The sequence below is a fragment of the Lepidochelys olivacea genome, assembly GCF_965140295.1.
Source record: "Lepidochelys olivacea isolate rLepOli2 genome assembly, chromosome: 21".
In the NCBI taxonomy this organism is placed as follows: domain Eukaryota; kingdom Metazoa; phylum Chordata; order Testudines; family Cheloniidae; genus Lepidochelys; species Lepidochelys olivacea.
The window spans coordinates 18714986-18739626 of NC_140431.1; the positions used below are offsets into that span (position 1 = coordinate 18714986).

General features: G+C 47.0%; 1 protein-coding gene across 3 annotated transcripts in view; it reads left to right on the top strand.

Annotated features, from left to right (window-relative positions):
• Positions 1 to 24641, top strand: part of LZTR1 (leucine zipper like post translational regulator 1) — a 289726-nt gene that overhangs the window by 191353 nt on the left and 73732 nt on the right. For all 3 annotated transcript variants that reach the window (XM_084611172.1, XM_084611173.1, XM_084611171.1), the window contains 2 exons: positions 13771 to 13954; positions 14691 to 14860. In XM_084611172.1, coding sequence (XP_084467298.1) covers positions 13771 to 13954; positions 14691 to 14860 — 354 coding nt within the window. The remainder of the gene's footprint in view (positions 1 to 13770; positions 13955 to 14690; positions 14861 to 24641) is intronic.

The window sequence follows — 24641 nt, forward strand, 5'->3', positions numbered from 1 at the left end:
GGAATACTGTGTGCAGTTCTGGTCTCCCATGTTTAAGGAGGATGAATTCAAACTGGAACAGGTACAGAGAAGGGCTACTAGGATGATCCGAGGAATGGAAAACTTGTCTTATGAAAGGAGACTCAGGGAGCTTGGCTTGTTTAGCCTAACTAAAAGAAGGTTGAGGGGAGATATGATTGCTCTCTATAAATATATTAGAGGGATAAATACCAGAGAGGGAGAGGAATTATTTAAACTCAGTACCAATGTGGACACAAGAACAAATGGATATAAACTGGCCACTAGGAAATTTAGATTAGAAATTAGACGAAGGTTTCTAACCATCAGAGGAGTGAAGTTTTGGAATAGCCTTCCGAGGGAAGTAGTGGGGGCAAAAGATCTATCTTGCTTTAAGATTAAACTCGATAAGTTTATGGAGGAGATGGTATGATGGGATAACATGGTTTTGGTAATTAAATATTCATGGTAAATAGGCCCAATGGCCTGTGATGGGTTTTTAGATGGGGTAAGATCCAAGTTACCCGGGAAAGAATTTTCTGTAGTATCTGGCTGATGAATCTTGCCCATATGCTCAGGGTTTAGCTGATCGCCATATTTGGGGTCGGGAAGGAATTTTCCTCCAGGGCAGATTGGAAGGCCCTGGAGGTTTTTCGCCTTCCTCTGTAGCATGGGGCACGGGTCACTTGCTGGAGGATTCTCTGCTCCTTGAGGTCTTCAAACTACAATTTGAGGACTTCAATAGCACAGATATAGGTGTGAGATCCTTTTTAGGAGTGGTGGGTGAAATTCTGTGGCCTGCGTTGTGCAGGAGGTCAGACTAGATGATCATAATGGTCCCTTCTGACCTAAATATCTATGAATCTATGAGTTGGTTGAGTTCAGGATCCTGACACAGGGAAGAAAGGTAAGCAGCAGGATACGGACCCTGGACTTCAGGAAAGCAGACTTCGACTCCCTCAGGGAACGGATGGCCAGGATCCCCTGGGGGACTAACTTGAAGGGGAAAGGAGTCCAGGAGAGCTGGCTGTATTTCAAGGAATCCCTGTTGAGGTTACAGGGACAAACCATCCCGATGAGTCAAAAGAATAGTAAATATGGCAGGCGACCAGTTTGGCTTAATGGTGAAATCCTAACGGATCTTAAACATAAAAAAGAAGCTTACAAGAAGTGGAAGGTTGGACATATGACCAGGGAAGAGTATAAAAATATTGCTCGGGCATGTAGGAATGATATCAGGAGGGCCAAATCGCACCTGGAGCTGCAGCTAGCCAGAGATGTCAAGAGTAACAAGAAGGGTTTCTTCAGGTTTGTTGGCAACAAGAAGAAAGCCAAGGAAAGTGTGGGCCCCTTACTGAATGAGGGAGGCAACCTAGTGACAGAGGATGTGGAAAAAGCTAATGTACTCAATGCTTTTTTTGCCTCTGTTTTCACTAACAAGGTCAGCTCCCAGACTGCTGCGCTGGGCATCACAAAATGGGGAAGAGATGGCCAGCCCTCTGTGGAGATAGAGGTGGTTAGGGACTATTTAGAAAAGCTGGACGTGCACAAGTCCATGGGGCCGGACGAGTTGCATCCGAGAGTGCTGAAGGAATTGGCGGCTGTGATTGCAGAGCCATTGGCCATTATCTTTGAAAACTCGTGGCGAACCGGGGAAGTCCCGGATGACTGGAAAAAGGCTAATGTAGTGCCAATCTTTAAAAAAGGGAAGAAGGAGGATCCTGGGAACTACAGGCCAGTCAGCCTCACCTCAGTCCCTGGAAAAATCATGGAGCAGGTCCTCAAAGAATCAATCCTGAAGCACTTGCATGAGAGGAAAGTGATCAGGAACAGCCAGCATGGATTCACCAAGGGAAGGTCATGCCTGATTAATCTAATCGCCTTTTATGATGAGATTACTGGTTCTGTGGATGAAGGGAAAGCAGTGGATGTATTATTTCTTGACTTTAGCAAAGCTTTTGACACGGTCTCCCACAGTATTCTTGTCAGCAAGTTAAGGAAGTATAGGCTGGATGAATGCACTATAAGGTGGGTAGAAAGCTGGCTAGATTGTCAGGCTCAACGGGTAGTGATCAATGGCTCCATGTCTAGTTGGCAGCCGGTATCAAGTGGAGTGCCCCAAGGGTCGGTCCTGGGGCCGGTTTTGTTCAATATCTTCATAAATGACCTGGAGGATGGTGTGGATTGCACTCTCAGCAAATTTGCGGATGATACTAAACTGGGAGGAGTGGTAGATACGCTGGAGGGGAGGGATAGGATACAGAAGGACCTAGACAAATTGGAGGATTGGGCCAAAAGAAATCTGATGAGCTTCAATAAGGATAAGTGCAGGGTCCTGCACTTAGGACGGAAGAACCCAATGCACAGCTACAGACTAGGGACCGAATGGCTAGGCAGCAGTTCTGCAGAAAAGGACCTAGGGGTGACAGTGGACGAGAAGCTGGATCTGAGTCAGCAGTGTGCCCTTGTTGCCAAGAAGGCCAATGGCATTTTGGGATGTATAAGTAGGGGCATAGCGAGCAGATCGAGGGACGTGATCGTTCCCCTCTAGTCGACATTGGTGAGGCCTCATCTGGAGTACTGTGTCCAGTTTTGGGCCCCACACTACAAGAAGGATGTGGATAAATTGGAGAGAGTCCAGCGAAGGGCAACAAAAATGATTAGGGGTCTGGAACACATGAGTTATGAGGAGAGGCTGAGGGAGATGGGATTGTTTAGCCTGCAGAAGAGAAGAATGAGGGGGGATTTGATAGCTGCTTTCAACTACCTGAAAGGGGGTTCCAAAGAGGATGGCTCTAGACTGTTCTCAATGGTAGCAGATGACAGAACAAGGAGTAATGGTCTCAAGTTGCAGTGGGGGAGGTTTAGATTGGATATTAGGAAAAACTTTTTCACTAAGAGGGTGGTGAAACACTGGAATGCGTTACCTAGGGAGGTGGTAGAATCTCCTTCCTTAGAGGTTTTTAAGGTCAGGCTTGACATGGCTGGGATGATTTAACTGGGAATTGGTCCTGCTTTGAGCAGGGGGTTGGACTAGATGACCTTCTGGGGTCCCTTCCAACCCTGATATTCTATGATATGGACAAGTGGTCATAGTGTACTTGGACTTCCAGAAAGCCTTTGACAAGGTTCCTCATCAAAGGCTCTTAACCAAAGTCAGCAGTCAAAGAATAAGAGGGAAGGTCTTTTCATGGATCTGTAATGGGTTAAAAGACAGGAAACAAAGAGAAGGAGTAAATGGACAGTTTTCAGAATGGAGAGAGGTAAATAATGGTGTCCCCCAGTGATCTGTACTTGGACCAGTGCTGTTCAACAGATTAATAAATGATCTGGAAAAAGGGGTAAGCAATGAGGTGGCAAAATTTTCAGATGATACAAAATTACTCAAGATGGTTAAGTCCAAAGCAGACTGTGAGGAGTTGTAGAGGGCTCTCTCAGAACTGGGTGACTGGGCAACAAAATGGCAGATGAAATTCAATGTTGATAAATAATACATATTGGAAAACATAATGCCAACTATGCATACAAGATGATGTGATATAAATTAGTTATCATTCAAGAAAGAGATCTTGGAGTCATTGTGGATAGTTTTCTGAAACCATCTGTTCCATGTGCAGCAGCAGTCAAAAAAGCAAACAGAACGTTAGGAATCATTAGGAAAGGGATAGAGAATAAGACAGTAAATATCTTAATGCCACTATATTAATCCATAGTAAGGAAGCCCACACCTTGAATACTGCATGCAGTTCTGGTTGCCCAATCTCAAAAAAGATTGTTTAGAAATGGAAAAGGTACAAAGGGGGGGGGGGATTAGGACATGGAACAGCTTCTGTATGAGGAGAAAAAAAGACAGGGACTTTTCAGCTTGGAAAAGAGGTGTTTAAGGGGGATAGGATAAAGGTCTATACAATCGGAAATGGTGCGGAGACAGTGAATAAGGATGTGCATTATGTGAGAATCACCCAATGAAATTTATAGGCAGCAGGTTTAAAACAAAGAAAAGGAAGTATTTTTTCACACAATGCACAGTGACCTGTGGAACCTTGTTGCCGGGGGATGTTGTGAAGGCCAAAATTATAACTGGATTCAGAAAAGAATTAGATAAGTTCATGGAGGCTAGGCCCATCAATGGCTATTAGCCAGGATGGTCAGGGATGCAACCCCATGCTCTGAGTGTCCCTAGCCTCTGACTGCCAGAAGCTGGGAGTAGGCGACAGGGAATGGATCACTTGGTGATTGCCTGTTCTGTTCATTCCCTCTGAAGCACCTGGCACTGGCCGCTGTTGGAAGACAGGATACTGGGCTAGATGGACCATTGTATCTGACACAGTGTGGCCGTTTTTATGTACTTCTTCACCTTTAAATGACAAGGTTCATTTTCCTTGTCTTCCTCCACAGCTTCTAATGATTGTGTGGGACACTCTCACATGTATTCCTCAAGGGAATATCCTGGTTATGATGAGTCATGCAGGGAATCTAGAGACTCATCTCATGATAGACTCTGGGCCCGGCATGGACCACCAAGTTCTTATCCTAGCATGCATGTATGGTGCTACTGGGTTCTTTGTGGTCCATAGAGACAGGAACCTTCTCCTAAAAGATGATATCCTCACAAGAACCATCTTCTACTGTCTCAACCACTCAGGCTGCTCCTGTGCAGCTCCTATACAGCCTTCTCTTCAGCCTGAGGATTCAGGCAAGGACACTTGATCCCCCTCTGCAGACTTGTTGGGACATACCATAATTTCATCACCTCTAGATGAGACTGTGTGGTTCCTCCTAGTACACCACAACTACATGATTTGAAAGCATTTCAGGACTTATTAAAATTGTGTCAGACTCTTTACAAATCCCTGTAGAAGAGGTTAAGGAGCCCGCCCAGAGACTTACTGATATTCTCCAATTTTCTGCTTCTGGTAGGTTTGCCCTTCCAATGAATGAGGCTATTATGGATTCTGCAAGAATTTGATGGCAAACTCCTATCACAGCAGTCCCTATGTCCTAGAAAGTGGACAAAAAGTACCATGTCCTTCCAGGGGGGCTGAATTCTGTTATTTCCTCCCAAACCCCACGTGGGATTCCTGTTGGTGAGAGCCACAAAAAAGAAGTCCAAACAACCATTTAAAATCATACCAAAAGAGCATGAACCAAAGCACTTAGATTTATTGGACTGAAAGTCTTATTCTTCTGCTAGTTTTCTGTTTTGAGTAGGAAATTATCAGGCCGTGTTGGCCAGATATGACTTCTTAAGTTACATAAGCTTTTGAAGTTTGTAAATAAACAGCCTCTTGTGACTGTGGGATAGTTCATGGCCAGAACCAATTTACTAGCTTCGCCTGATGCAGCAGATGCTGCTTCAAGTCCCATGGCCATGATGGTGGTTGTGAGGATAGTTCTATGGTTTCAGGGATCTAGCTTCCCACAGGAAGCTCAGTCCAATGTAGAGGACTTGCCTTTTTTATTGCTTATTCATTACTAAAACCGATGAGGCCCGATGTGGCACACCTTGTTCCCTTGCAGGCTTTACAGCAGCCTCTGAAATGAAGTGTGTTATACCACCAGGTTATTCATCACAGAGGCCAATACCACCACAACCTTTTCTCCACCAGAGATCCTCTGAACCTCTAAGAAAGAGGCAGCAGTTCCGTAAGAAGAGGCCAGCTACTTCAGCTGCTCATACATAGCAGCCTGCTCCTGGGTCAGAATACTTTATGGGATAGTCAAGAGAGGTGAACTCATTCCCAGGGGTCTAGAGCCACCATCCCTTTGTTTTGGAAATCGAGTAAGGGACTTCCATCACTTCAGACCAATGGGTACTGGACACGGTTACAATGCAATATTCTGTCTATTTATATACTGGTCTACTCCCAACCCCTTATTCCCCATCCCTCTTCAGAAATCACCTCACAAGGAGCTGTTAAACTAGGCAGTTCTCTCTTGTTTGTCCCTTGGAGCAATAGAAGTTCTTGCTCCATATCAAGGGAAGTGGTTCTGCTTGAAATACTTTTTTATTCCAAAAGAAAGGAAGAGGATGCCCTGCCTTGGACTTAAGAAAATTCAGCACTTACTTTCATTTATTTCTGGTTGGGCTAGAGTGGATCTTGTGGAAAGAGACACCAGACTTAATTCAGAGACTCCAATTGATGGTTAATTACTCTCCTTGTTAAAAAAAAAAAAAAATCATATTTTCCTACTCTGAATTTGTCTTGCTTCAGCTTCCAGACTTGGCTCACAGGCCCCCTCTGGCCTCAGCATGTACAGTGGTTACTGCTGATGGTGCCACCGTTGGGTCTTCAACTGAGGGCTGAGCAGGCTTAGTTCACAATTTTGCTCTGCCAATGCCTACAGGTCCCTCTATATATGTGCTTCAAAGTAGAGAATGTCTGATCTAAAAACAGAGCTGTTCCTGTAGATGTATTGGAGCAGACCTGTGAGCTCAGCCAGAGTCTCCACCTCCTCTCCAAGATCTTGCTCTTTGACGAGGGGGAGCGTTGCGGGGTAGGTACACCCTGTCACAGGGTGTCTGGCCACGTGTGTACACAATCAAGGAAAGAGGCTAACTGCTAGAGCCAGTTAGGTCCAGTGCTAATGATCCTTACTACGAAACAGGGTAATACAGCCTAGTGGCCAGAGTCAGTAATGTTGCACTCCCACACAGGGCAACATGGCCTAATGGCTAGAGCCAATAAAGCGGCCCTTCCAGTCAGGGCAGCGTGACCTAATGGCCAAGGTCAGTAAAGCGGCCCTTCCGCTCAGGGCAGCGTGGCCCAATGGCCAGAGTCAGTAGATGGCCCTTTCACTCAGGGCAGTATGGCCCAACTGCCAGGGTCAGCAAACGGCCCTTTCACTCAGGACAATGTGGCCCAATGGTCCAGGTCAGCAAATGGTCCTTCTGCTCGGGGCAGTGTTGCCTAAGGGCCAGAGTCAGTAAAATAGCCCACCTCTGTGAGAGTGCCTGGCGTGTTGGCCCACTGGGGGAGTGGGACACCACTCAGGGAACAGGGGGTGCCCTGGGTAAGGAGACTCAGGCCCTCGCTGCTCCTCCGAGTCCCAGCCCAGTGCCTTGGCGATGGTAGGGGTGCTCACCAGCAAGTAAGCAGTGATCCTCCCGAAACACAGACTGGTTCCCCAGTTCACTCACCAGCAAAAAGTTTTAAGTCCCCTGGGCTGCTTCTTACCCTTTCATAGAATCATAGAAGATTAGGGTTGGAACAGAACTCAGGATGTCATCTAGTCCAACCCCCTGTTCAAAGCAGGACCAACCCCAACTAAATCATCCCAGCCAGGGCTTTGTCAAGCTGGGTCTTAAAAACCTCCAAAATGGAGATTCTACCACCTCCCTAGGTAACCCATTTCAGTGCTTCACCACCCTCCTAGTGAAATAGTTTTTCCTAATATCCAACCTGCACCTCCCGTACTGCAACTTGAGACCATTACTCCTTGTTCTATCATCTGCTACCACCGAACAGCCGAGCTCCATCCTGTTTGGAACCTCCCTTCAGGTAGTAGAAGGCTACTATCAAATCCCCCCTCACTCTTCTCTTCTGCAGACTAAATAACCCAAGTTTCCTCAGCCTCTCCTCATAAATCATGTTCCCCAGCCCCCTAATAATTTTTGTTGCCCTCTGCTGGACTCTCCCCAATTTCTGCACATCCTTTCTGTAATGGGAGGCCCAAAACTGGACACAGTGCTCCAGATGTGGCCTCACCAGTGCTGAATAGAGGGGAATAATCACTTCCCTCAGTCTGCTGGCAGTGCTCCTACTAATGCAACCCATATTGCCGTTAGCCTTCTTGGCAACAAGGGCACACTGTTGACTCATATCCAGCTTCTCGTCCACTGTAATCCCCAGGTCCTTTCCTGCAGAACTGCCACTTAGCCAGTCGGTCCCCAGCCTGGAGCAGTGCACGGGATTCTTCCTTCCTAAGTACAGGACTCTGCACTTGTCCTTGTTGAACCTTATTAGATTTCTTTTGGCCCAATCCTCCAATTTGTCTAGGTCACCCTGGACCCTACCCTCCAGTGTATCTACCTCTCCCACAGCTTAGTGTCATCCACTAACTTGCTTAGGATGCAATCCATCCCATCATCTAGATCATTAATGAAGATGTTGAACACAACCAGCCCCAGGACTGATCCCTGGGGTACTCCGTTTGATACCAGCTGCCAACTAGACATGGAGCCGTTGATCACTACCAGTTGAGCCCGACAATGTAGCCAGCTTTCTATCAGCCTAATAGTCCATTCATCCAATCCATACTTTTTTAACTTGCTGGCAAGAATACTGTGGGAGACTGTATGAAAAGCTTTGCTAAAGTCGTATATCATGTCCACCACTTTCCCTATATCCATAGAGTCAGTTATCTCCTCACAGAAGGCAATCAAGTTGGTCAGGCATGACTTTCCCTTGGTGAATCCATGTTGACTGTTCCTGATCACCTTCCTCTCCTCCAAGTGCTTCAGAATGGATTCCTTGAGTATCTGCTCCAAGATTTTGCCAGGGACTGAAGTGAGGCTGTAGTTCCTCGGGTTCTCTTTCTTCCCTTTTTAAAATATGGGCACTATATTTGCCTTTTTCCAATCATCCAAGACCTCCCTGATTGCCACGAGTTTTCAAAGATAACAGCCAATGGCTCTGCAATCACATCAGCCAACTCCCTCAGCACCTTGGGGTGCATTGCATCTGGCCCCATAGACTTATGCATGTCCAGCTTTTCTAAATAGTCCTTAACCTGTTCTTTCACCACTGAGGGCTGCTCACCTCCTCCCCATACTGTATTGCCCAGTGCAGCAGTCTGGGAGCTGACCTTGTCTGTGAAGACCGAGGCAAAAAAAAGCATTGAGTACATTATCTTTTTCCACATCGTCTGTCATTAGGTTGCCTTCCCCATTCAGTAAGGATCGCACACTTTCCCTGGCCACCTTCTTGTTGCTAACATACCTGTAGAAAGAAAAGGAGTACTTGTGGCACCTTAGAGACTAACCAATTTATTTGAGCATAAGCTTTCGTGAGCTACAGCTCACTTCATTGGATGCTTTTATGTAGCTCACGAAAGCTTATGCTCAAATAAATTGATTAGTCTCTAAGGTGCCACAAGTACTCTTTTTCTTTTTGCAAATACAGACTAACACGGCTGCTACTATGATACCTGTAGAAACCATTCTTGTTACCCCTCACATCCCTTGCTAGGTGCAACTCCAGTTGTGCTTTGGCCTTCCTGATTGCACCCCTGTAGGTTCGAGCAATATTTTTATACTCCTCCCTAGTCATCTGTCTAAGTTTCCACTTCTTCTAAGATTCCTTTTTGTGTTTAAGCTCACCAAAGATTTCTCTGTTAACCCAAGCTGGTCACCTGCCATGTTTGCTATTCTTTCTGCACATCAGGATGGTTTGTTTCTGTGCCCTCAATAAGGCTTCTTTAAAATACAGCCAGCTCTCCTGGATTCCTATCCCCTTCATATTAGCATCCCAGGGTATCCTTCCCATCAGTTCCTTGAGGGAGTCAAAGTCTGCTTTTCTGAAGTCCAGGGTCCGTATTCTGCTACTCTCCTTTCTTCCTTTCATCAGGATCCTGAACTTGACCACCTCATGATCACTGCTGCCCAGGTTGCCATCCACTTCTACTTCCCCTACCAATTCTTCCCTGTTTGTGAGCACCAGGTCAAGAGGAGCATGGCCCCTAGTTGGTTCCTCCAGCACTTGCACCAGGAAGTTTTCCCCCAAGTCTCTCCAAAAACTTCCTGGATTGTCTGTGCACTGCTCCATTGCTCTCCCAGCAGATGTCCAGGTGATTGAAGTCCCCCATGAGAACCAGGACCTGTGATCTGGAAACTTCTGTTAGTTGTTCCAAGAAAGCCTTGTCTACCTCATCCTTCTGGTCTGGTGGTCTAGCACATTCCTACCACATCATCACCCTTTAGAGTAGCAGCCATGTTAGTCTGTATCCACAAAAAGAAAAGGAGTACTTGTGGCACCTTAGAGACTAACAAATTTATTTGAGCATAAGCTTTTGTGAGGTACAGCTCACTTCATCGGATGCATGCAGTGGAAAATACAGTGGAGAGATTTTATATACACAGAGGATATGAAACAATGGGTGTTACCATATACACTGTAACAAGAGTGATCAGGTAAGGTGAGCTATTACCATCAAGAGACAAAAAAAAACCTTTTGTAGTGATAATCAAGGTGGGCCATTTCCAGCAGTTGACAAGAACGTGTGAGGAACTTTGGGGGGAGGCAAATAAACATGGGGAGATAGTTTTACTTTGTTTAATGACACATCCATTCCCAGTCTTTATTCAAGCCTAAGTTAATTGTATCCAGTTTGCAAATTAATTCCAATTCAGCAGTCTCTCGTTGGAGTCTGTTTTTGAAGGTTTTTTTTGTTGAAGTGTTGCCACTTTTAGGTCTGTAATAGAGTGAACAGAGCGATTGAAGTGTTCTCCAACTGGTTTTTGAATGTTATAATTCCTGATGTCTGATTTGTGTCCATTTATTCTTTTACGTAGAGACTGTCCAGTTTGGCCAGTGTACGTGGCAGAGGGACATTGCTGGCACATGATGGCATATATCACATTGGTAGATGTGCAGGTGAATGAGCCTCTGATAGTGTGGCTGATGTGATTAGGCCCTGTGATGGTGTCCCCTGAATAGATATGTGGACACAGTTGGCAATGGGCTTTGTAGCAAGGATAGGTTTCTGGGCTAGTGTTTTTGTTGTGTGGTGTGTGGTTGCTGGTGAGTATTTGCTTCAGGTTGGGGGGCTGTCTGTAGGCAAGGACTGGCCTGTCTCCCAAGATCTGTGAGAGTGATGGGTCTTCCTTCAGGATAGGTTGTAGATCCTTGATGATGCGTTGGAGATGATTTAGTTAGGGGCTGAAGGTGATGGCTGGTGGCATTCTGTTATTTTCTTTGTTGGGCCTTTCCTGTAGTAGGTAACTTCTGGGTACTCTTCTGGCTCTGTCAATCTGTTTCTTCACTTCAGCAGGTGGGTACTGTAGTTGTAAAAACACTTGATAGAGATCTTGTAGGTGTTTGTCTCTGTCTGAGGGGTTGGAGCAAATGCGGTTGTATCGTAGAGCTTGGCTGTAGACAATGGATTGTGTGGCGTGGTCTGGATGAAAGCTGGAGGCATGTAGGTAAGTATAGCGCCTCTAAACTTGACCGAAAGACTCTCAACAGGCTTTTCTGCAGTTTCATACTGGAGCTCTGAGCAATCATATACTGTTCTCTTACATACAGTGCAACTCCTCCACCTTTTCTCCCCCATCTGTCCTTCCTGAACAGTTTATACCCATCCATGATAGTGCTCCAGTCATGTGAGTTATCCCATGAAGTCTCTGTAATTCCAATCACATCATAGTTCCTTGACTGTGCCAGGACTTCCAATTCTTCCTGCTTGTTTCCCAGGCTTCTTGCGTTCGTGTACAGGCACCTAAGAAAACTAGGTGATTGCCCTGCTTTCTCAGTATGAATCAGGAGGCTTCCCGTCTTGTACCCTCCTCCTTGTGTTTCCTCTTGGTATCCCACTTACCTCAGAGCTTCGGTCTCCATCTCCCAGCAAACCTAGTTTCCCCCTTGTCGAAGCTCCCCGGTATCTCTGGGTCTCTGCAGTCCTCAAATGGCCGGCTCCCAGTGGTGCGGTCCCTTCTTGGGGCTTGTTGGGCAGCCTGGAGTCTGTCTGGAACTCTGCAAGCTGTGGTCCCGCCACTGGGGCCTGTAGCAACTTCCTGGAGAGAGCTCGCAGCCTGCGTCCTTCCCCTACAGCAGCCTGCCCAGACTGAGCTGGGCTGCTTTCTTTTACATGCTTTAGTTGGGGATTGGTCCTGCTTTGAGCAAGGGGTTGGACTAGTTGACCTCCTGAGATCCCTTCCAACCCTGATATTCTATGATTCTATGCTGCCTCCAGGCTGGGCATGCCCATCAGTGTGGGAGGGACGTTGCTTCCTCAGCCTGCAAAGCAGAGTTAACCCTCTCGGGGCTTGTCAGGGTTCTCCCACACACACTCTGAACTCTGGGGTACAGATATGGGGACCCACATGAGAGACCCCCTAAGTTATATTCTACCAGCTTGGGTTAAAAACTTCCCCAAGGCACAAATTCCTTTCCTTGTCCTTGGACGGTATTGCTGCCACCACCAAGTGATTTACACAAAAATTCAGGGGTCACTTTGAATCCCTATCCCCCCAAGCCCCTTCACCCCCTTTCCTGGGGAGGCTTGAGAATAATATACCAACTAATTACCTTAGCAATGTAAGCACAGACCAGACCCTTTATCTTTCGGACACTAAAATCAATTAGGTTCTTAAAAGAAGAACTTTATAATAAAGAAAGAAGTAAAAGAATCACACCTGCAAAATCAGGATGGAAGGTAACTTTACCGGGTAATAAAAAGGATTTAAAACAGAGAGGACTCCCCTCTGGCCTCAGCTTTATAGTTACAAAAACAGGAATAAAACTACCTTTGTAGCATAGGAAAATTCACAAGCCAAAACAAAAGATAACCTAATGCATTTTCTTGTCTTACTTACAAATTCTGTAATTTTAGATGGATCATTCCAGGTATGTTTTCAGGAGATGTTGAACCTGCTTGATCTCTCCCTCCATCCAGAGAGGGAACAAACAAAGAGAGCCACAAACAAATTCTCTTCAACCCGCCCCCTCCCCCCCCATTTGAAAGTATCTTCTTTCCTCATTCGTCATTCTGGTCAGGTTCCAACTAGGTGATTTGAGCTACTTAACCCCTTACAGATAAAGCGATTCAGTACAGCTACCAAGGAGGGATCTTATGCTACCCTTTTCTTTATATTTATGACAGGGCTGGTGCAAGGTAGGTATGCCCTGTCACAGGGAGCTTCATAGATCATAAAACAATAGGGTTAGAAAGGAACACAAGGGTCATCTATGCCAACCCCTTGCCAAGATGCAGGATTTGTTCTGTCTAAACCATCCAAGACAGATGACTATCCAGCGCCCTTTTGGATACCTCCGGTGAAGGAGATTCCAGGAGCTTCAGCCAGGAGCTCACTTCTGGTGTGACCAGTGCTTTTGCAGGGAAGTGAAATGATCAGTCTGAGAATATCTGGATTTGGGGTCCTTTGGGTTCCCAGGTCAGCACCGGGTTGAGAGGGTAGGCTTTGTACCTCTGCTATGCTGAGATTGATAAGGGACAGATCGTCCAAGAAAACAGGATAAAGCAATCCCAGGGCTGCACTAACTTGCACCCCTTGCTGCCTTAGCCCTCATGGACATTGTGGGACCTGGGAAGCATCAGGGTGCAGGACTGTCTCAACCAGGCCTTCCCCTGCCTCTGATCTGCCCGAGATGCCTCCTGTGCCAGAGGATCCAAACCTGTGTTGCTGTTGCGGTGTCTGTCATGGGGGCCTGCTGCACCAGAGAAGTTTACTGGGGGCCTTGCAGCCACTTTGCCGAGTGTACATGCAGTTGTGCACAGAGCGCAGAGGAGATTTTCCAGCATCTGATGGACCTCTTCAGGGGGAAGATGGGACACTTCATTACTGAGCTCTGTGGTTGAGGCTCTCTTTATTTTGAAATGCAGGGAAATTCAAAGATAAATGTCACAAAGCCAGTTCAGGGCATGAAGGGACCCAACTCCACAGCACATCGCCAGGAAGTACAGTGCAAAGCCATGTAGCTACATACATCAGTCTCACAAATGCACACCCACAAACAGTTTGTTCCTGGCAAACCAGCCCTTGGACACACCCAGACCTTTGCTTCTTTGTTTACTGTTTTTCTATCCCATTAGAAATCAAAGCAAGAGATTGAAGAAGAGGGACAAGCACTGTCCCAGAACGAGGGGATTTGTGGCAATGTCAAGCTGTGCTGCCTGCAACCTCTGCTGGAAGTGACAATCCGAGAAGCTGAAGCTCAGCCCTTTGAGGTGCTCATGCAGTTCCTGTACACGGATAAAATAAAATACCCACGCAAAGGTAGGACAGGAGGAGGAGGACTGTGTGCAAGCCAAACCTGGCCCATAGGGTCTTTTAAAAAGAAAATGAAAATTGAATATTAGCAATTTGTGAGCAAATCTTTATACTTATCACTGATGCAACCGCTGCTGGAATTCTGAGTCCAGTTCTGTTGTCCACAGCTCAAGAAGGATGCTCAAAAATCAGAGAGGGTTCAGAGAAGAGCCACAAGAATTATTAAAAGATTTGAAAACATGATTTGTAGTCATAGACTCAAGGAGCTCATTCTGTTTATCTTAACAAAGAGAAGGTTAAGAAGTGCCTTGATTACAGTCTATAAGACTTACATAGGGAAAAAAATATTTAATAATGGGCTCTTCAGTCTACCAGAGAAAGGTATAACACAGTGCAATGGCTGGAAGTTGAAGCTAGACAAATTCAGACAGGAATAAGGCATACATTTTTAACAGTGAGAGTAATTAACCATTAATCACTGACCATTTTAAAGTCAAGATTGGATGTTTTTCTAAAAATCTCCTTTAGGAGCTATTCTGGGGAAGCTCTGTGACCTGTGTTAAACAGGAGATCAGACTAGATGATCATAATGCTAATCTCCCTTGGTTCTGCTATCCGAATTACTCAAGATGGCATCAGAAATTGGGAAAATTTCTGACCCCACTGGACATCTTTGAAGAACCTTATATTAGAAAGCTCTCTAGAGCTGTGGAATGACACTGTTTCCCTTTGTGATGTACAGGTCATGTGCAGGATGTACTACTTATCATGGACGTGTACAAACTAGCCCTGAATTTCAAGCTCTCGCGACTGGAACAGCTCTGCCTCCAGTATATTGAAGCATCTGTAGATCTACAGAATGTGCTCATTGTGTGTGAAAATGCTAACAAGCTTCAACTGGATCAACTAAAGGTAAACACTGAATTTCACTAACAAGGTTACTGATAAAAATTAAAGAATTAAAGCTCAGTATAGTCACTGTAGACATTGACTCATGGACAAAACATGTTGTTGTTGTTTTGTGGGTTTTAAGGCTTTGACGTTGACTTTGAAATTGGTAGCAACTTAAAATTCCACCTGGGGGTCAGCATCAGCATTAAACTAGACTCCCTTCCTCCTGCTTCCTATGTCTTTAACATTACAGAGTTTGGTTGACCTAGGGCTGCATACGTTGACCTAGCTCTGTAAGTGTCTACACTAAAATGTAGCTCCCACCAATGTAAGTCACCCACTACAGCGACCTAATAACTTCACCTCTGCGAGAGGTGTAGGTTGATGTAGTTAGGGTGATGCAGTGCCGGTGTGGACACTGAGTTACGTACATCGTCTGTTGGCTGTCAGCCCTGGGGTGGGGGATGTGGGGAGCTCCAGGTGTCAGTGCCCTCCAGTGCCCCACACAGTTAAGTCAGTGGAAGCACTCCTGGTGAGAATGCGCTCCGCCGACAGAAGGTGGACATGAACCACCATTTTAATTACTATGGTGGCTATACATCGATTTAATTTTGTAGTGTAGACATGCCCTAATGCAGCAGCTGGAACAGCTACTGCCCTAAAAACATCTCTTTACCTGAAATCCCTTTACAGTTCTTAGGTGGTTGTCATGGATTCCCAGAGTCTGATCTGTGTCTTAGCCTTTAACCAGTCTACTGGGAGTCCCCTTTACTGTGCTGGACCCCTTGGATCCCCAGGGTTTTCCAGGGGCAGGACCATGGTGTCCATGACTCCACCTCTCTTTCCCTGTGGCTCCCTTCAGGGAGTCCAGCTGAGGCAGACTTCTGCAAGAGATTTCCCCTTCCAGAGTGCAGTGCTCTTAAGTAACTGCAGCAACACCAGGCAGCCTTTCTCCAGCAAGGTAACCTTTATTAGTCGCCTGGAGCACAGAAAGTCTTTGGATTAGTATGAGAGTGACAGACTTATGATAGAGTCCATGTTGGTGGAGCCGGGGCTTCATCCTGCTCTGCTGCCTCTGAGCTCTATCCTACTGTCAAGGATTCATGTTTGGTCATTGAGGTTCCCATTTTTTTTCTGGACCCTTCATTGCTTTATGCTAATTCCAGCCAGCTCTTGATGGCACATTCTTACCACCCCAGACAGCCACATGACCCAAGCCTCTCATGCCTCCTGCTCTGTTCCAGGAGAAGCATGTTAACCCTTCTGCCTCCTGTGCAGTGAGGAGATGCATATAGTTCACAGAAATATTACAGAAAATTCACACATTTGTCACAGGAATTTATCTCTACTAAAGTTTGTCTGGTTTCTTAAGCTCATTTCTTTTTCTCTGTTGTTAGCTCTTCAAGTATGTGTCAGTGTAGTCCCACGGTAGGTGTGCACAAGCCTCATGTGCAGAAGATCAGATATTTTGAATAGCTCCCACACAGTGGTGTAAAGGGCAGAGCAGCCACAACCCCCCTCAGTTCCCCCTACTGCCTTCGGAGTGAAAAGGAATTTGGCAAATCTCTGACCTGCAACTCGCTTCAGACACTTTAAGCCAGATCTTTCAAGATGCTTAGTGAAGAATTCTTACAATCAAATTTGTTCTCTAAAGGATATTGATTGGTGACATCTCCCCACCCCATGTGCAACAGGGTAAAATGCTTCTTGCCAGCTCCCATGTCTTGTGACAGAGTTCAAACCCTGCCCATCCTGCAATGAACAAGGGAATCCTGTCCCTATCATGGACAGACAAGCCAATGCCTCTCTTGCTTAGGAGAGTGTCACATCCTGAATAATTCCTTTGTGTGCAAGAACTTCTCCACCAGGACCTCCAAGTCTAGGAATGCATGGTTCAAGCTACATGTACTTGAGCAGTCCATACAGATCACTTTGGCCCCAGATGTGACGATTATGACCAGAGTGAGGCTGGTTAAATTAGCGTCGACCAGTGATCCCTTGAATACTCTTCAAACTCCAGGATCAGGCAGTGGAAAGAAGGCAAAGAGGACACTGGCAGAGTTGACACTAATGATGTCAACCGCCTCTTAAGAGCTTGGCACTATGCATCTTGGCATTGACAGACTTGGCATTGGTAAATCGGGTGCTGAGAACTTTGTCTTCCTTACGGGCTGCTCCAACTCAGCGAGTAAACCTGGCATTGCATCCACTTATAAACTGGACGCCCACTGATGTAGCCTGTCTGAGCATAAACCTAGCTCCAAGACCGAAGGGAACTCCCATATGGAAGACATGGGATGTTTCTCCAAGGAAAAAACCCTTAAACGGTTGGGCAAAACAAGATACCTGCCACGATCCCAGTACCAATGCCAGTGATGAAGCCAAGGAAGTACATCAGTTGGCCCCATTCAGTCCCTCAGTACCCTCCTTCAGTGAGGAGATATATTCCTCCTCACTCTTGCCAGTGTATCCCTTCTTGCTGACATTGAACAGAAATCTCTCTTCCGTGCCATTGGAGAATGACTTCAAGGAGGATATTGGGGAGCCCACATTTAGAGCACCACCTCAACCGGCTCTGGAGTGCCATGGGCCAACCAGCCCCAACATGGTCAACACCCATAAATATGCCACCTTGTTTGGCTGTATTGACATGTGAAGGAGCAGTTTAGCGTCTTCTACAATGTAGAAAAAGGAATATAGATCATGCTTCCTGATGGCTTCGCTGACTAGCCCATCCACAGAGGAATGAGAGGTGGGCCCACAGGAACAGGAGATGTTAGAGAGACAACAGTGAGCCCCGACATCCCCCAAGGAATCCTTCTCACCACCAGACAAGGCAGAGACACTAGCACGCACCCTGGCTACAGATCAGTGATTCTCAAACTTGTGTACTGGTGACTCCTTTCACATAGCAAGCTTCTGAGTGCAACCCCCCCACCATTTATAAATTAAAAACACTTTTTAATATATTTAACACCATTATAAATGCTAGAGGCAAAGCGGGGGTGGGGTGGAGGCTGACAGCTCGCGACCCCCTATGTAATAACCTCATGACCCCCTGAGGGGTCCCGACCACCAGTGTGAGAACCCTTGCTATAGATGATTCTAAAGCCTTCCTGGACCTCCTGTCCTGAATTGTGGAGACCCTTGATACGGAGGCTTGGACTACACTATCAATTTATACCTGCCTGTGACAAAGTTCCTTCTCTGCCTTGGTGGGTCCTGCGCTTATTGGTGGCTTTGCTCGCCTCAGAGATTCACAGGAGCCCTCAGTTTGGCCACTTTTGCTAGTGGCTCAAACCTGCCGTTCACTCAGCTAACCTCATCACTGGCGAGCGTGGGGAAAAGGAAGGAGAACAATCCCTGCAGCCTCTGCTGATCCACCTAGTGGGTCGGGGGAGAGGCCAGGGACCATACCCTCTAGTGGAACCCACAGTCCAGGTCAACTCCTCCTGTATCCAACAGGGAGTTGGGGGAATGGGGTGAACCTGAGCCCGCCCTCAACTCTGGGTTCCATCCCAGAGCCCTGTGGATCACAGCTATCTACAGTATTTTGTATAACACCGGTGTAACAGCTACAACTCCCTGGGCTACTTCCCCATGGCCTCCTCCCAACATCTTCTTTATCCTCACCATAGGACCTTCTTCCTGATGCTAGATAGTGTTTGTACTCCTCAGTCCTCCAGCAGCACTCCCTCTCACTCTCAGCTCCTTACGTGCCCCTCACTGACTGAAGTAAGGTCTTTTTTTAAACCAGGTGCCCTGATTAGCCTGCCTGTCTTAAGGGATTCTAGCAGCTTCTTAATTGGCTCCAGGTGTCCTAATTAGCCTGTCTGCCGTAATTGGTTCCAGCAAGTTCCTGATTGTTCTGGAACTGCCCCTGTTAGCTTACCCTGGGAAAAGGGACCTGCTTAATCTGGGGGTAATATGTCTGCCTTCTGTTACTCTCCTGTAGCCATCTGGCCTGACCCTGTCACATATTTCCCCCCCCCCCCCCCCGTTCAACACCGCGGGGTTGGGCAACTTGGGATGTCAGGCAGTGTACCCGTGACAAGCCATTTGCATTGCCATGTGGCTTCCAGCCCGGTGTTGTCTGGTGAATTGAAAAGGTTGTTGGGGACAGGAACCATCTGGTCACCCTTGCGTTCTTCTTTTTATTTCATTGCATCCACTGGTGGGATGCATGGTTGGTCACAAGGGTAAACCGTTGTCCCAGCAGGTAATAACATAGTGTTTCCATGGCCCATTTCACAGCAAGGCACTTTGTCTCAACCACTGCATGCTTCTGCTCTCTCGGGAGGAGTTTCCTGCTGAGGTAGAGGATCAGGTGTTCTTTGTCTCTGACCATCTGTGACGGGACAGCTCCCAGTCCTACTTCAGATGCATCTGTTTGTAAAATGAACTCTTTGTTGAAGTGTGGGGCTGTAAGCACGGGGTTACTGCAGAGGGCTGTCTGTAGATCCATGAATGCTTTCTCTGCGGCATCTGTCCACTTCACCATGTCTGGACCCCAAGCTTTTATCAGCTCTGTCAGGGGACTTGCTCTGGTGGCGAAATGGGGAATAAATTGCCAGTAGTACCCCACCACAACCAGAAATGCCTGGACTTGCTTTTTCCAATTTGGCCAGGACCAATTTTGGTTAGCCTCCGGTTTGTTTATTTGGGGCTTGGCCATGCCCCTTCCTACAATGTAGCCAAGGTATTTAGCATTGGCAAGCCCTATAGCACACCTGCCTGGGTTGGCTGTAAGGCCGGCCAGTCTTAGTGTGTCCAGTACCACTTCCACCTTTTCCAAGAAGGTCTCCCAGTTGGGGGTGTGAATAATCACATCATTCAGGTATGCAGCTGAATAACTGGTATGGGGCCGCAGGAGCTTGTCCATAAGACGCTGGAAGGTGGCACATGCCGCATGCTGTCCAAAAGGAAGAACAGTATATTGAAACAGACCCTCTGCTGTAGAGAGTGCCATCTTTTCTTTGGCAAGGGGAATCTGCCAGTATCCCTTTGTTAAATCAAGGGTGGTCAAAAATTGGGCATTGCCCAGGCGGTCAACTAACTCATCAATGCGGGGTATGGGTTATACATCAAATTTGGATATCTCGTTCAGATGGCGAAAGTCATTACAAAACCTAGTGGTGCCATCAGGTTTGGGCACCAACACAATCGGGCTCGACCACTGACTGTGGGTTCCAACATGCTTTTCACCTCTGCCTTGATCTCCTCCCTTTTTGCCGCTGGGACCCGGTAGGGCCTTAAAGTTATCTTTGCCCCAGGGTCTGTGATAATGTGGTGGTATGCTTCCATGGTCTGGCCTGGTTTGGTTGAAAACACATCCTGATACCATCTTAGTTAGCTCCTTCTTCTGGTTCGGTGTCAGATCAGGTGATATCTGCCTATATCTACCTGCACATGTAGGTTATTTCCCTGGTTCGGGGCCTCTTGGGCCACTACACATGCCTCTTGCTGGTGCCAAGGTTTCAAGAGGTTGATGTGATAAATCTGTTCTTGTTTCCAGTGTCCTGGCTGCCGCATCTTGTAGGTTACTTCCCCAACGGGTTCAACCACCTCATAGGGCCCCTGCCATCGGGCCAAAAGCTTGCTTTCTGCCGTGGGTACCAACACCATCACCCGATTCCCCTGGTTGGAACTGTCGGACTTTTGCCTGGTGATTATAATGGGTTCGCTGGGCATCTTGCGCCTTTTCCAAATGTTCCTGTACAAAAGGGGTGACCCTGGCTATCTGGTCTCGCATCTGCAATACATGTTCAATTATATTTCTCCCCACATTGGGTTCCTCTTCCCAGATCTCTTTGGCGATATCTAGTATGCCACAGGGGTGGCACCCGTATAATAACTCAAAGGGGGAAAACCAGTTGAGGCCTGAGATACCTCCCATATGGCGAACATAAGGTAAGGTAGTAGGGTGTCCCAAACCTTCCTGTCCCGACTTACCACCTTCTGTATCATAGCCTTGAGGGTTCGGTTAAACCTTTCTACCAGCCCATTGGTCTGTGGATGATAGACTGAAGTTCTCAGGGTACGTATATGGAGCAGGGTACAGAGGTCCTTCATTAGCTTCGACATGAATGGGGTTCCTTGGTCTGTTAATATCTCCTTTAGTAGCCCCACTCGGGCAAAGATCCCCACCAGCTCTTTGGCTATCATTTTAGAGGCTGTGCTCCGCAGGGCGATGGCTTCTGGTTAGCGAGTAGCATAGTCCAAAACAAGAAGTATAGGTGGCCCCAGGCTGCCTTCTCCAGGAGTCCCACTAGGTCCATGGCTATTCGCTCGAAGGGGACCTCTATGATGGGAAGGGGTACTAAAGGTGCCCTCAAGTGGGGATGGGGACTGTGCAGCTGACACTCTGGGCAGGATGCACAGTACCTCCGCACTTCTTCGTGTACTCTGGGCCAGAAGAAGCGTCGCACGACCCATGCCAGGGTCTTCTCTGCCCCCAAATGCCCCCCGAAAAGATGACTATGGGCAAGATGTAATACAGCATTCTGGTGTTTTTGAGGTACTAGGATCTGCTGTACCTTCTGCCCCTGTACTGGTGCGACCCGGTACAAGAGATCCTTCTTCATCATGAAGTAGGGTCCTGGTCCCTGGGTTTTCCCTTCCATGGGGACCCCATCTATTTCGGTCACCTCCTTCCTAATGTTGTCATACCTTGGGTCTTCAGCCTGGTCCCGTCCAAAATTTTCTCTCCTGGGGCTGATCTGCCCGAGATCTAGGGGGCCAGTCTCTGTCGCCTCTACTGGGTCAAAGGCATTAGGGTGGGGGTCAGACGTGGGTGCGTCTCCCTCCTGGGTGGCCTCCTTTTCAGCTGCTCGTGTCCGCCTACCTAAGAGAGCGACCCTCTGGCTTTGGGTCAGTATTTGGGTTCCCAAGGCCTTTGCTGCCCTTCTTTCCCTTTTCTTCTTTCTATCCTGCCTGGGAGTGGAGAACAAATCTGGGGATATTTCAGAGAAGATTGGGGGTTGACAGTCTACTATGGATGTCTCACTAACTTCAGGGTTTCCCCCTTTCTCCAGTCCCCCTACTGGGAGTAAGTCTCCAAACCCTGGAAAGTCCCTCCCTATGAGCACCGGGTATGGGAGTTTAGGGACTACACCTGCTGCTACCTCAGTAGTGTTCTCCTGGATTTCAATTTTTACTGGGATGGTGGGGTAATAACTAACTGTCCCATGGACGCATGTCACCCCAGTGCGCTTTACCTGCAGCAGATGACAACACTTCACAAGCTTCCCTGAAATAAGCGTGATAGCACTCCCCAAATCAACTAGTGCCGTGGTTTCTGCCACATTTAGTTTTACTGGTCTGGTGTATATATGCAGGGTTAGTGCGACCCCCACCAGGTGAATTAGGGAGCATGTGTCTGCCCAGTTCCCCAGGTTACACTGCATAGGCTCCTCGGCATTGGGACACTGTGCAGCTATGTGTCCCCACTCCCTCAGGTGTAACATCTGTATGGGGCCCTAGGCATTGCCCAGTCTCTCGGTTTGGGCAGTCTAATGATACTATCCTCTTTCCCCTCAGTGCTCCAACTGTTTGCGGCTTCTGATGGGTCTTCAGCCTCTCTCTTTTTCCACTAGGCCCTCCTGGGGGCCCAGTTGCCCAAGCTTTGGGGCTTGGTGCTGCTTGTTTAACCCAGGGTGCCTTAAGATGCTTTAACCTTAAGTGGTTGGGTCAGTTCCCTTGCCGTCCTTTGCCTCTCTACTGGTGCGACAACCTCGTCATAGGTGGAGGGTTCATTCTGGCTTACCCAGACACAAAGGTCTGGCGGTAGTCCCCTCATGTATCGGTTGATGGCTCCAGGTGTCCTAATTAGCCTGCCTGCCTTAATTGGTTCCAGCAAGTTCCTGATTGTTCTGGAACTGCCTGTTACCTTACCCAGGGAAAAGGGACCTGCTTAATCTGGGTGTAAACAGTACGGGCTTCTCCCGTCAACATAGCTATCGCCTCTCTGGAGGTGGAGTACCTACGCTGATGGGAGAAGCTCTTCACTAAGTGCTACAGTGGGATGTAAACCTTAACACACTTAAAACTGCCTTCACCAAACAAGGACATTCCACCAGAGAAGTAGATTGCATCATGGAACAGGCCACATAAATACCCCAAGAGAACCTGCTTCAATACAGAAATAAAACCCCCTCTGACTGCACACCAGTAGTTGTCACTTACCATCCCACACTGGAACCCATATAAGATAGCATTAAATATTCACAACCCATACTCTATGGGGTCCACATTCTGAAAGAAATCTTTTCTGAACCCCTCTTCTGGCCTTCAAACAACCCCGCAGCTTCTCCAAAATCATCATTAGAAGCAAGCTCCCCACAGACCAGGACACATCAATTCAAATCTTTACCAGACCCCTGCCAGAACAACAGATGCAAAACCTGTAGACATATCTCCATGGCTACGATGATTGACACCCCCTCCCCAATACACCTTTCAAGATCTGAGAGTCCTGCAACATGTGGCATACCTTATCTGGTGCACTAAATGCCCCAGTAACAACTATGTGAGTGAAACCAGACGGGCACTATGCTCTCGAATGAGCTAACAGAAAAATCATAAAAAAAGAAAAAAACACCACGTGGGTGAACACTTTTCAGAAAATGATCACTCTATCTGACTTCTCAGGAAATCTTCACATCTTCAAAAGAGACTACTGGGAGCTTAAATTTATAACTTTGCTAGACCCTAAAAATCATGGACTAAATAGGACTCTAGATTTATGGCTTATTACAACAATCTCACCAACAACCCACTAACAACTTCTCTGACAAGTTGCCTCCCCCCGGCCTTTCCCCCCATGACTGAAGGGTTGTTAACAGGCCAATTCACCTTTAATGGTCCCTTGCAATATGGTGTCCAGAAATAGACATATGTGCCACAGATCAGAACAAGAAATGCCGTGTGTTCTGCTCCAGAGGGGTTTTGAGTCCAGGCTTTCTGTAGTCTCATAGGCAGAGGGGCTCATGTATGCCTTCTGCCAATTCATTTAATACCAGGGATCCTGAGGGAACTCGGACAAGGTTCAGCCTCAGTTATTATGCTAGACCCAGCGTGGCCCAGACAGCTCTGATACTCTGAGCTGATGAACCTATCAACACACCACTTGTTCTATCTGACATGATTTTGCAAAACAGAAGTGAGATCTTTCACCTCTTTCATCATTACATCTGACAGTGTGGTTGTTGGCTGATTAACTGCCTTTGAAAGGAGCTGTTCAAATGAAGTCCAGGACAGTTTGGTACATAGCAGAAAAACCTCTACTATACTGAGAAATGAAACAAAATGGAAGAGGTTTTCTATTTGGGCTCCAAAACATTTCCCTTGTCAATTCCTCTTTCTGCTACTCAGGACTGTCTGCTAGCTCTAACACATTTGGGGCCATCCATCAGATCCATAAGAGTACATTTAGCAGTAATAGCTGCATACCATCCTCAATTCAGGGTTATACTGTATCTTCCCACCCTACAGTTGCTAGATTCCGTAAGGGTTTTATTCATGTTTTTCCACCCAGACCAAGGGGCTCCTCCTTCCTGGGACCTCAACACAGTGTTAACTGTTTAGTGGGACCTCCTTTTTAGCCACAAGCAACCTGCTTTTTTGATCAACTGTCTATGAAGACTGCTGTCAAAGTTTGACTCAGACTCACAATTTATCAGACCACTCTGTTTTATTAGCAAAGCTGCTCTGCTAATACATTTAGAGTGGGGCTTGTGTCTCTTAATTTATACTGTTTTTGGAGAACAAGTTACAGAGAAGTTACAGACAAAAGAAGAAAAAA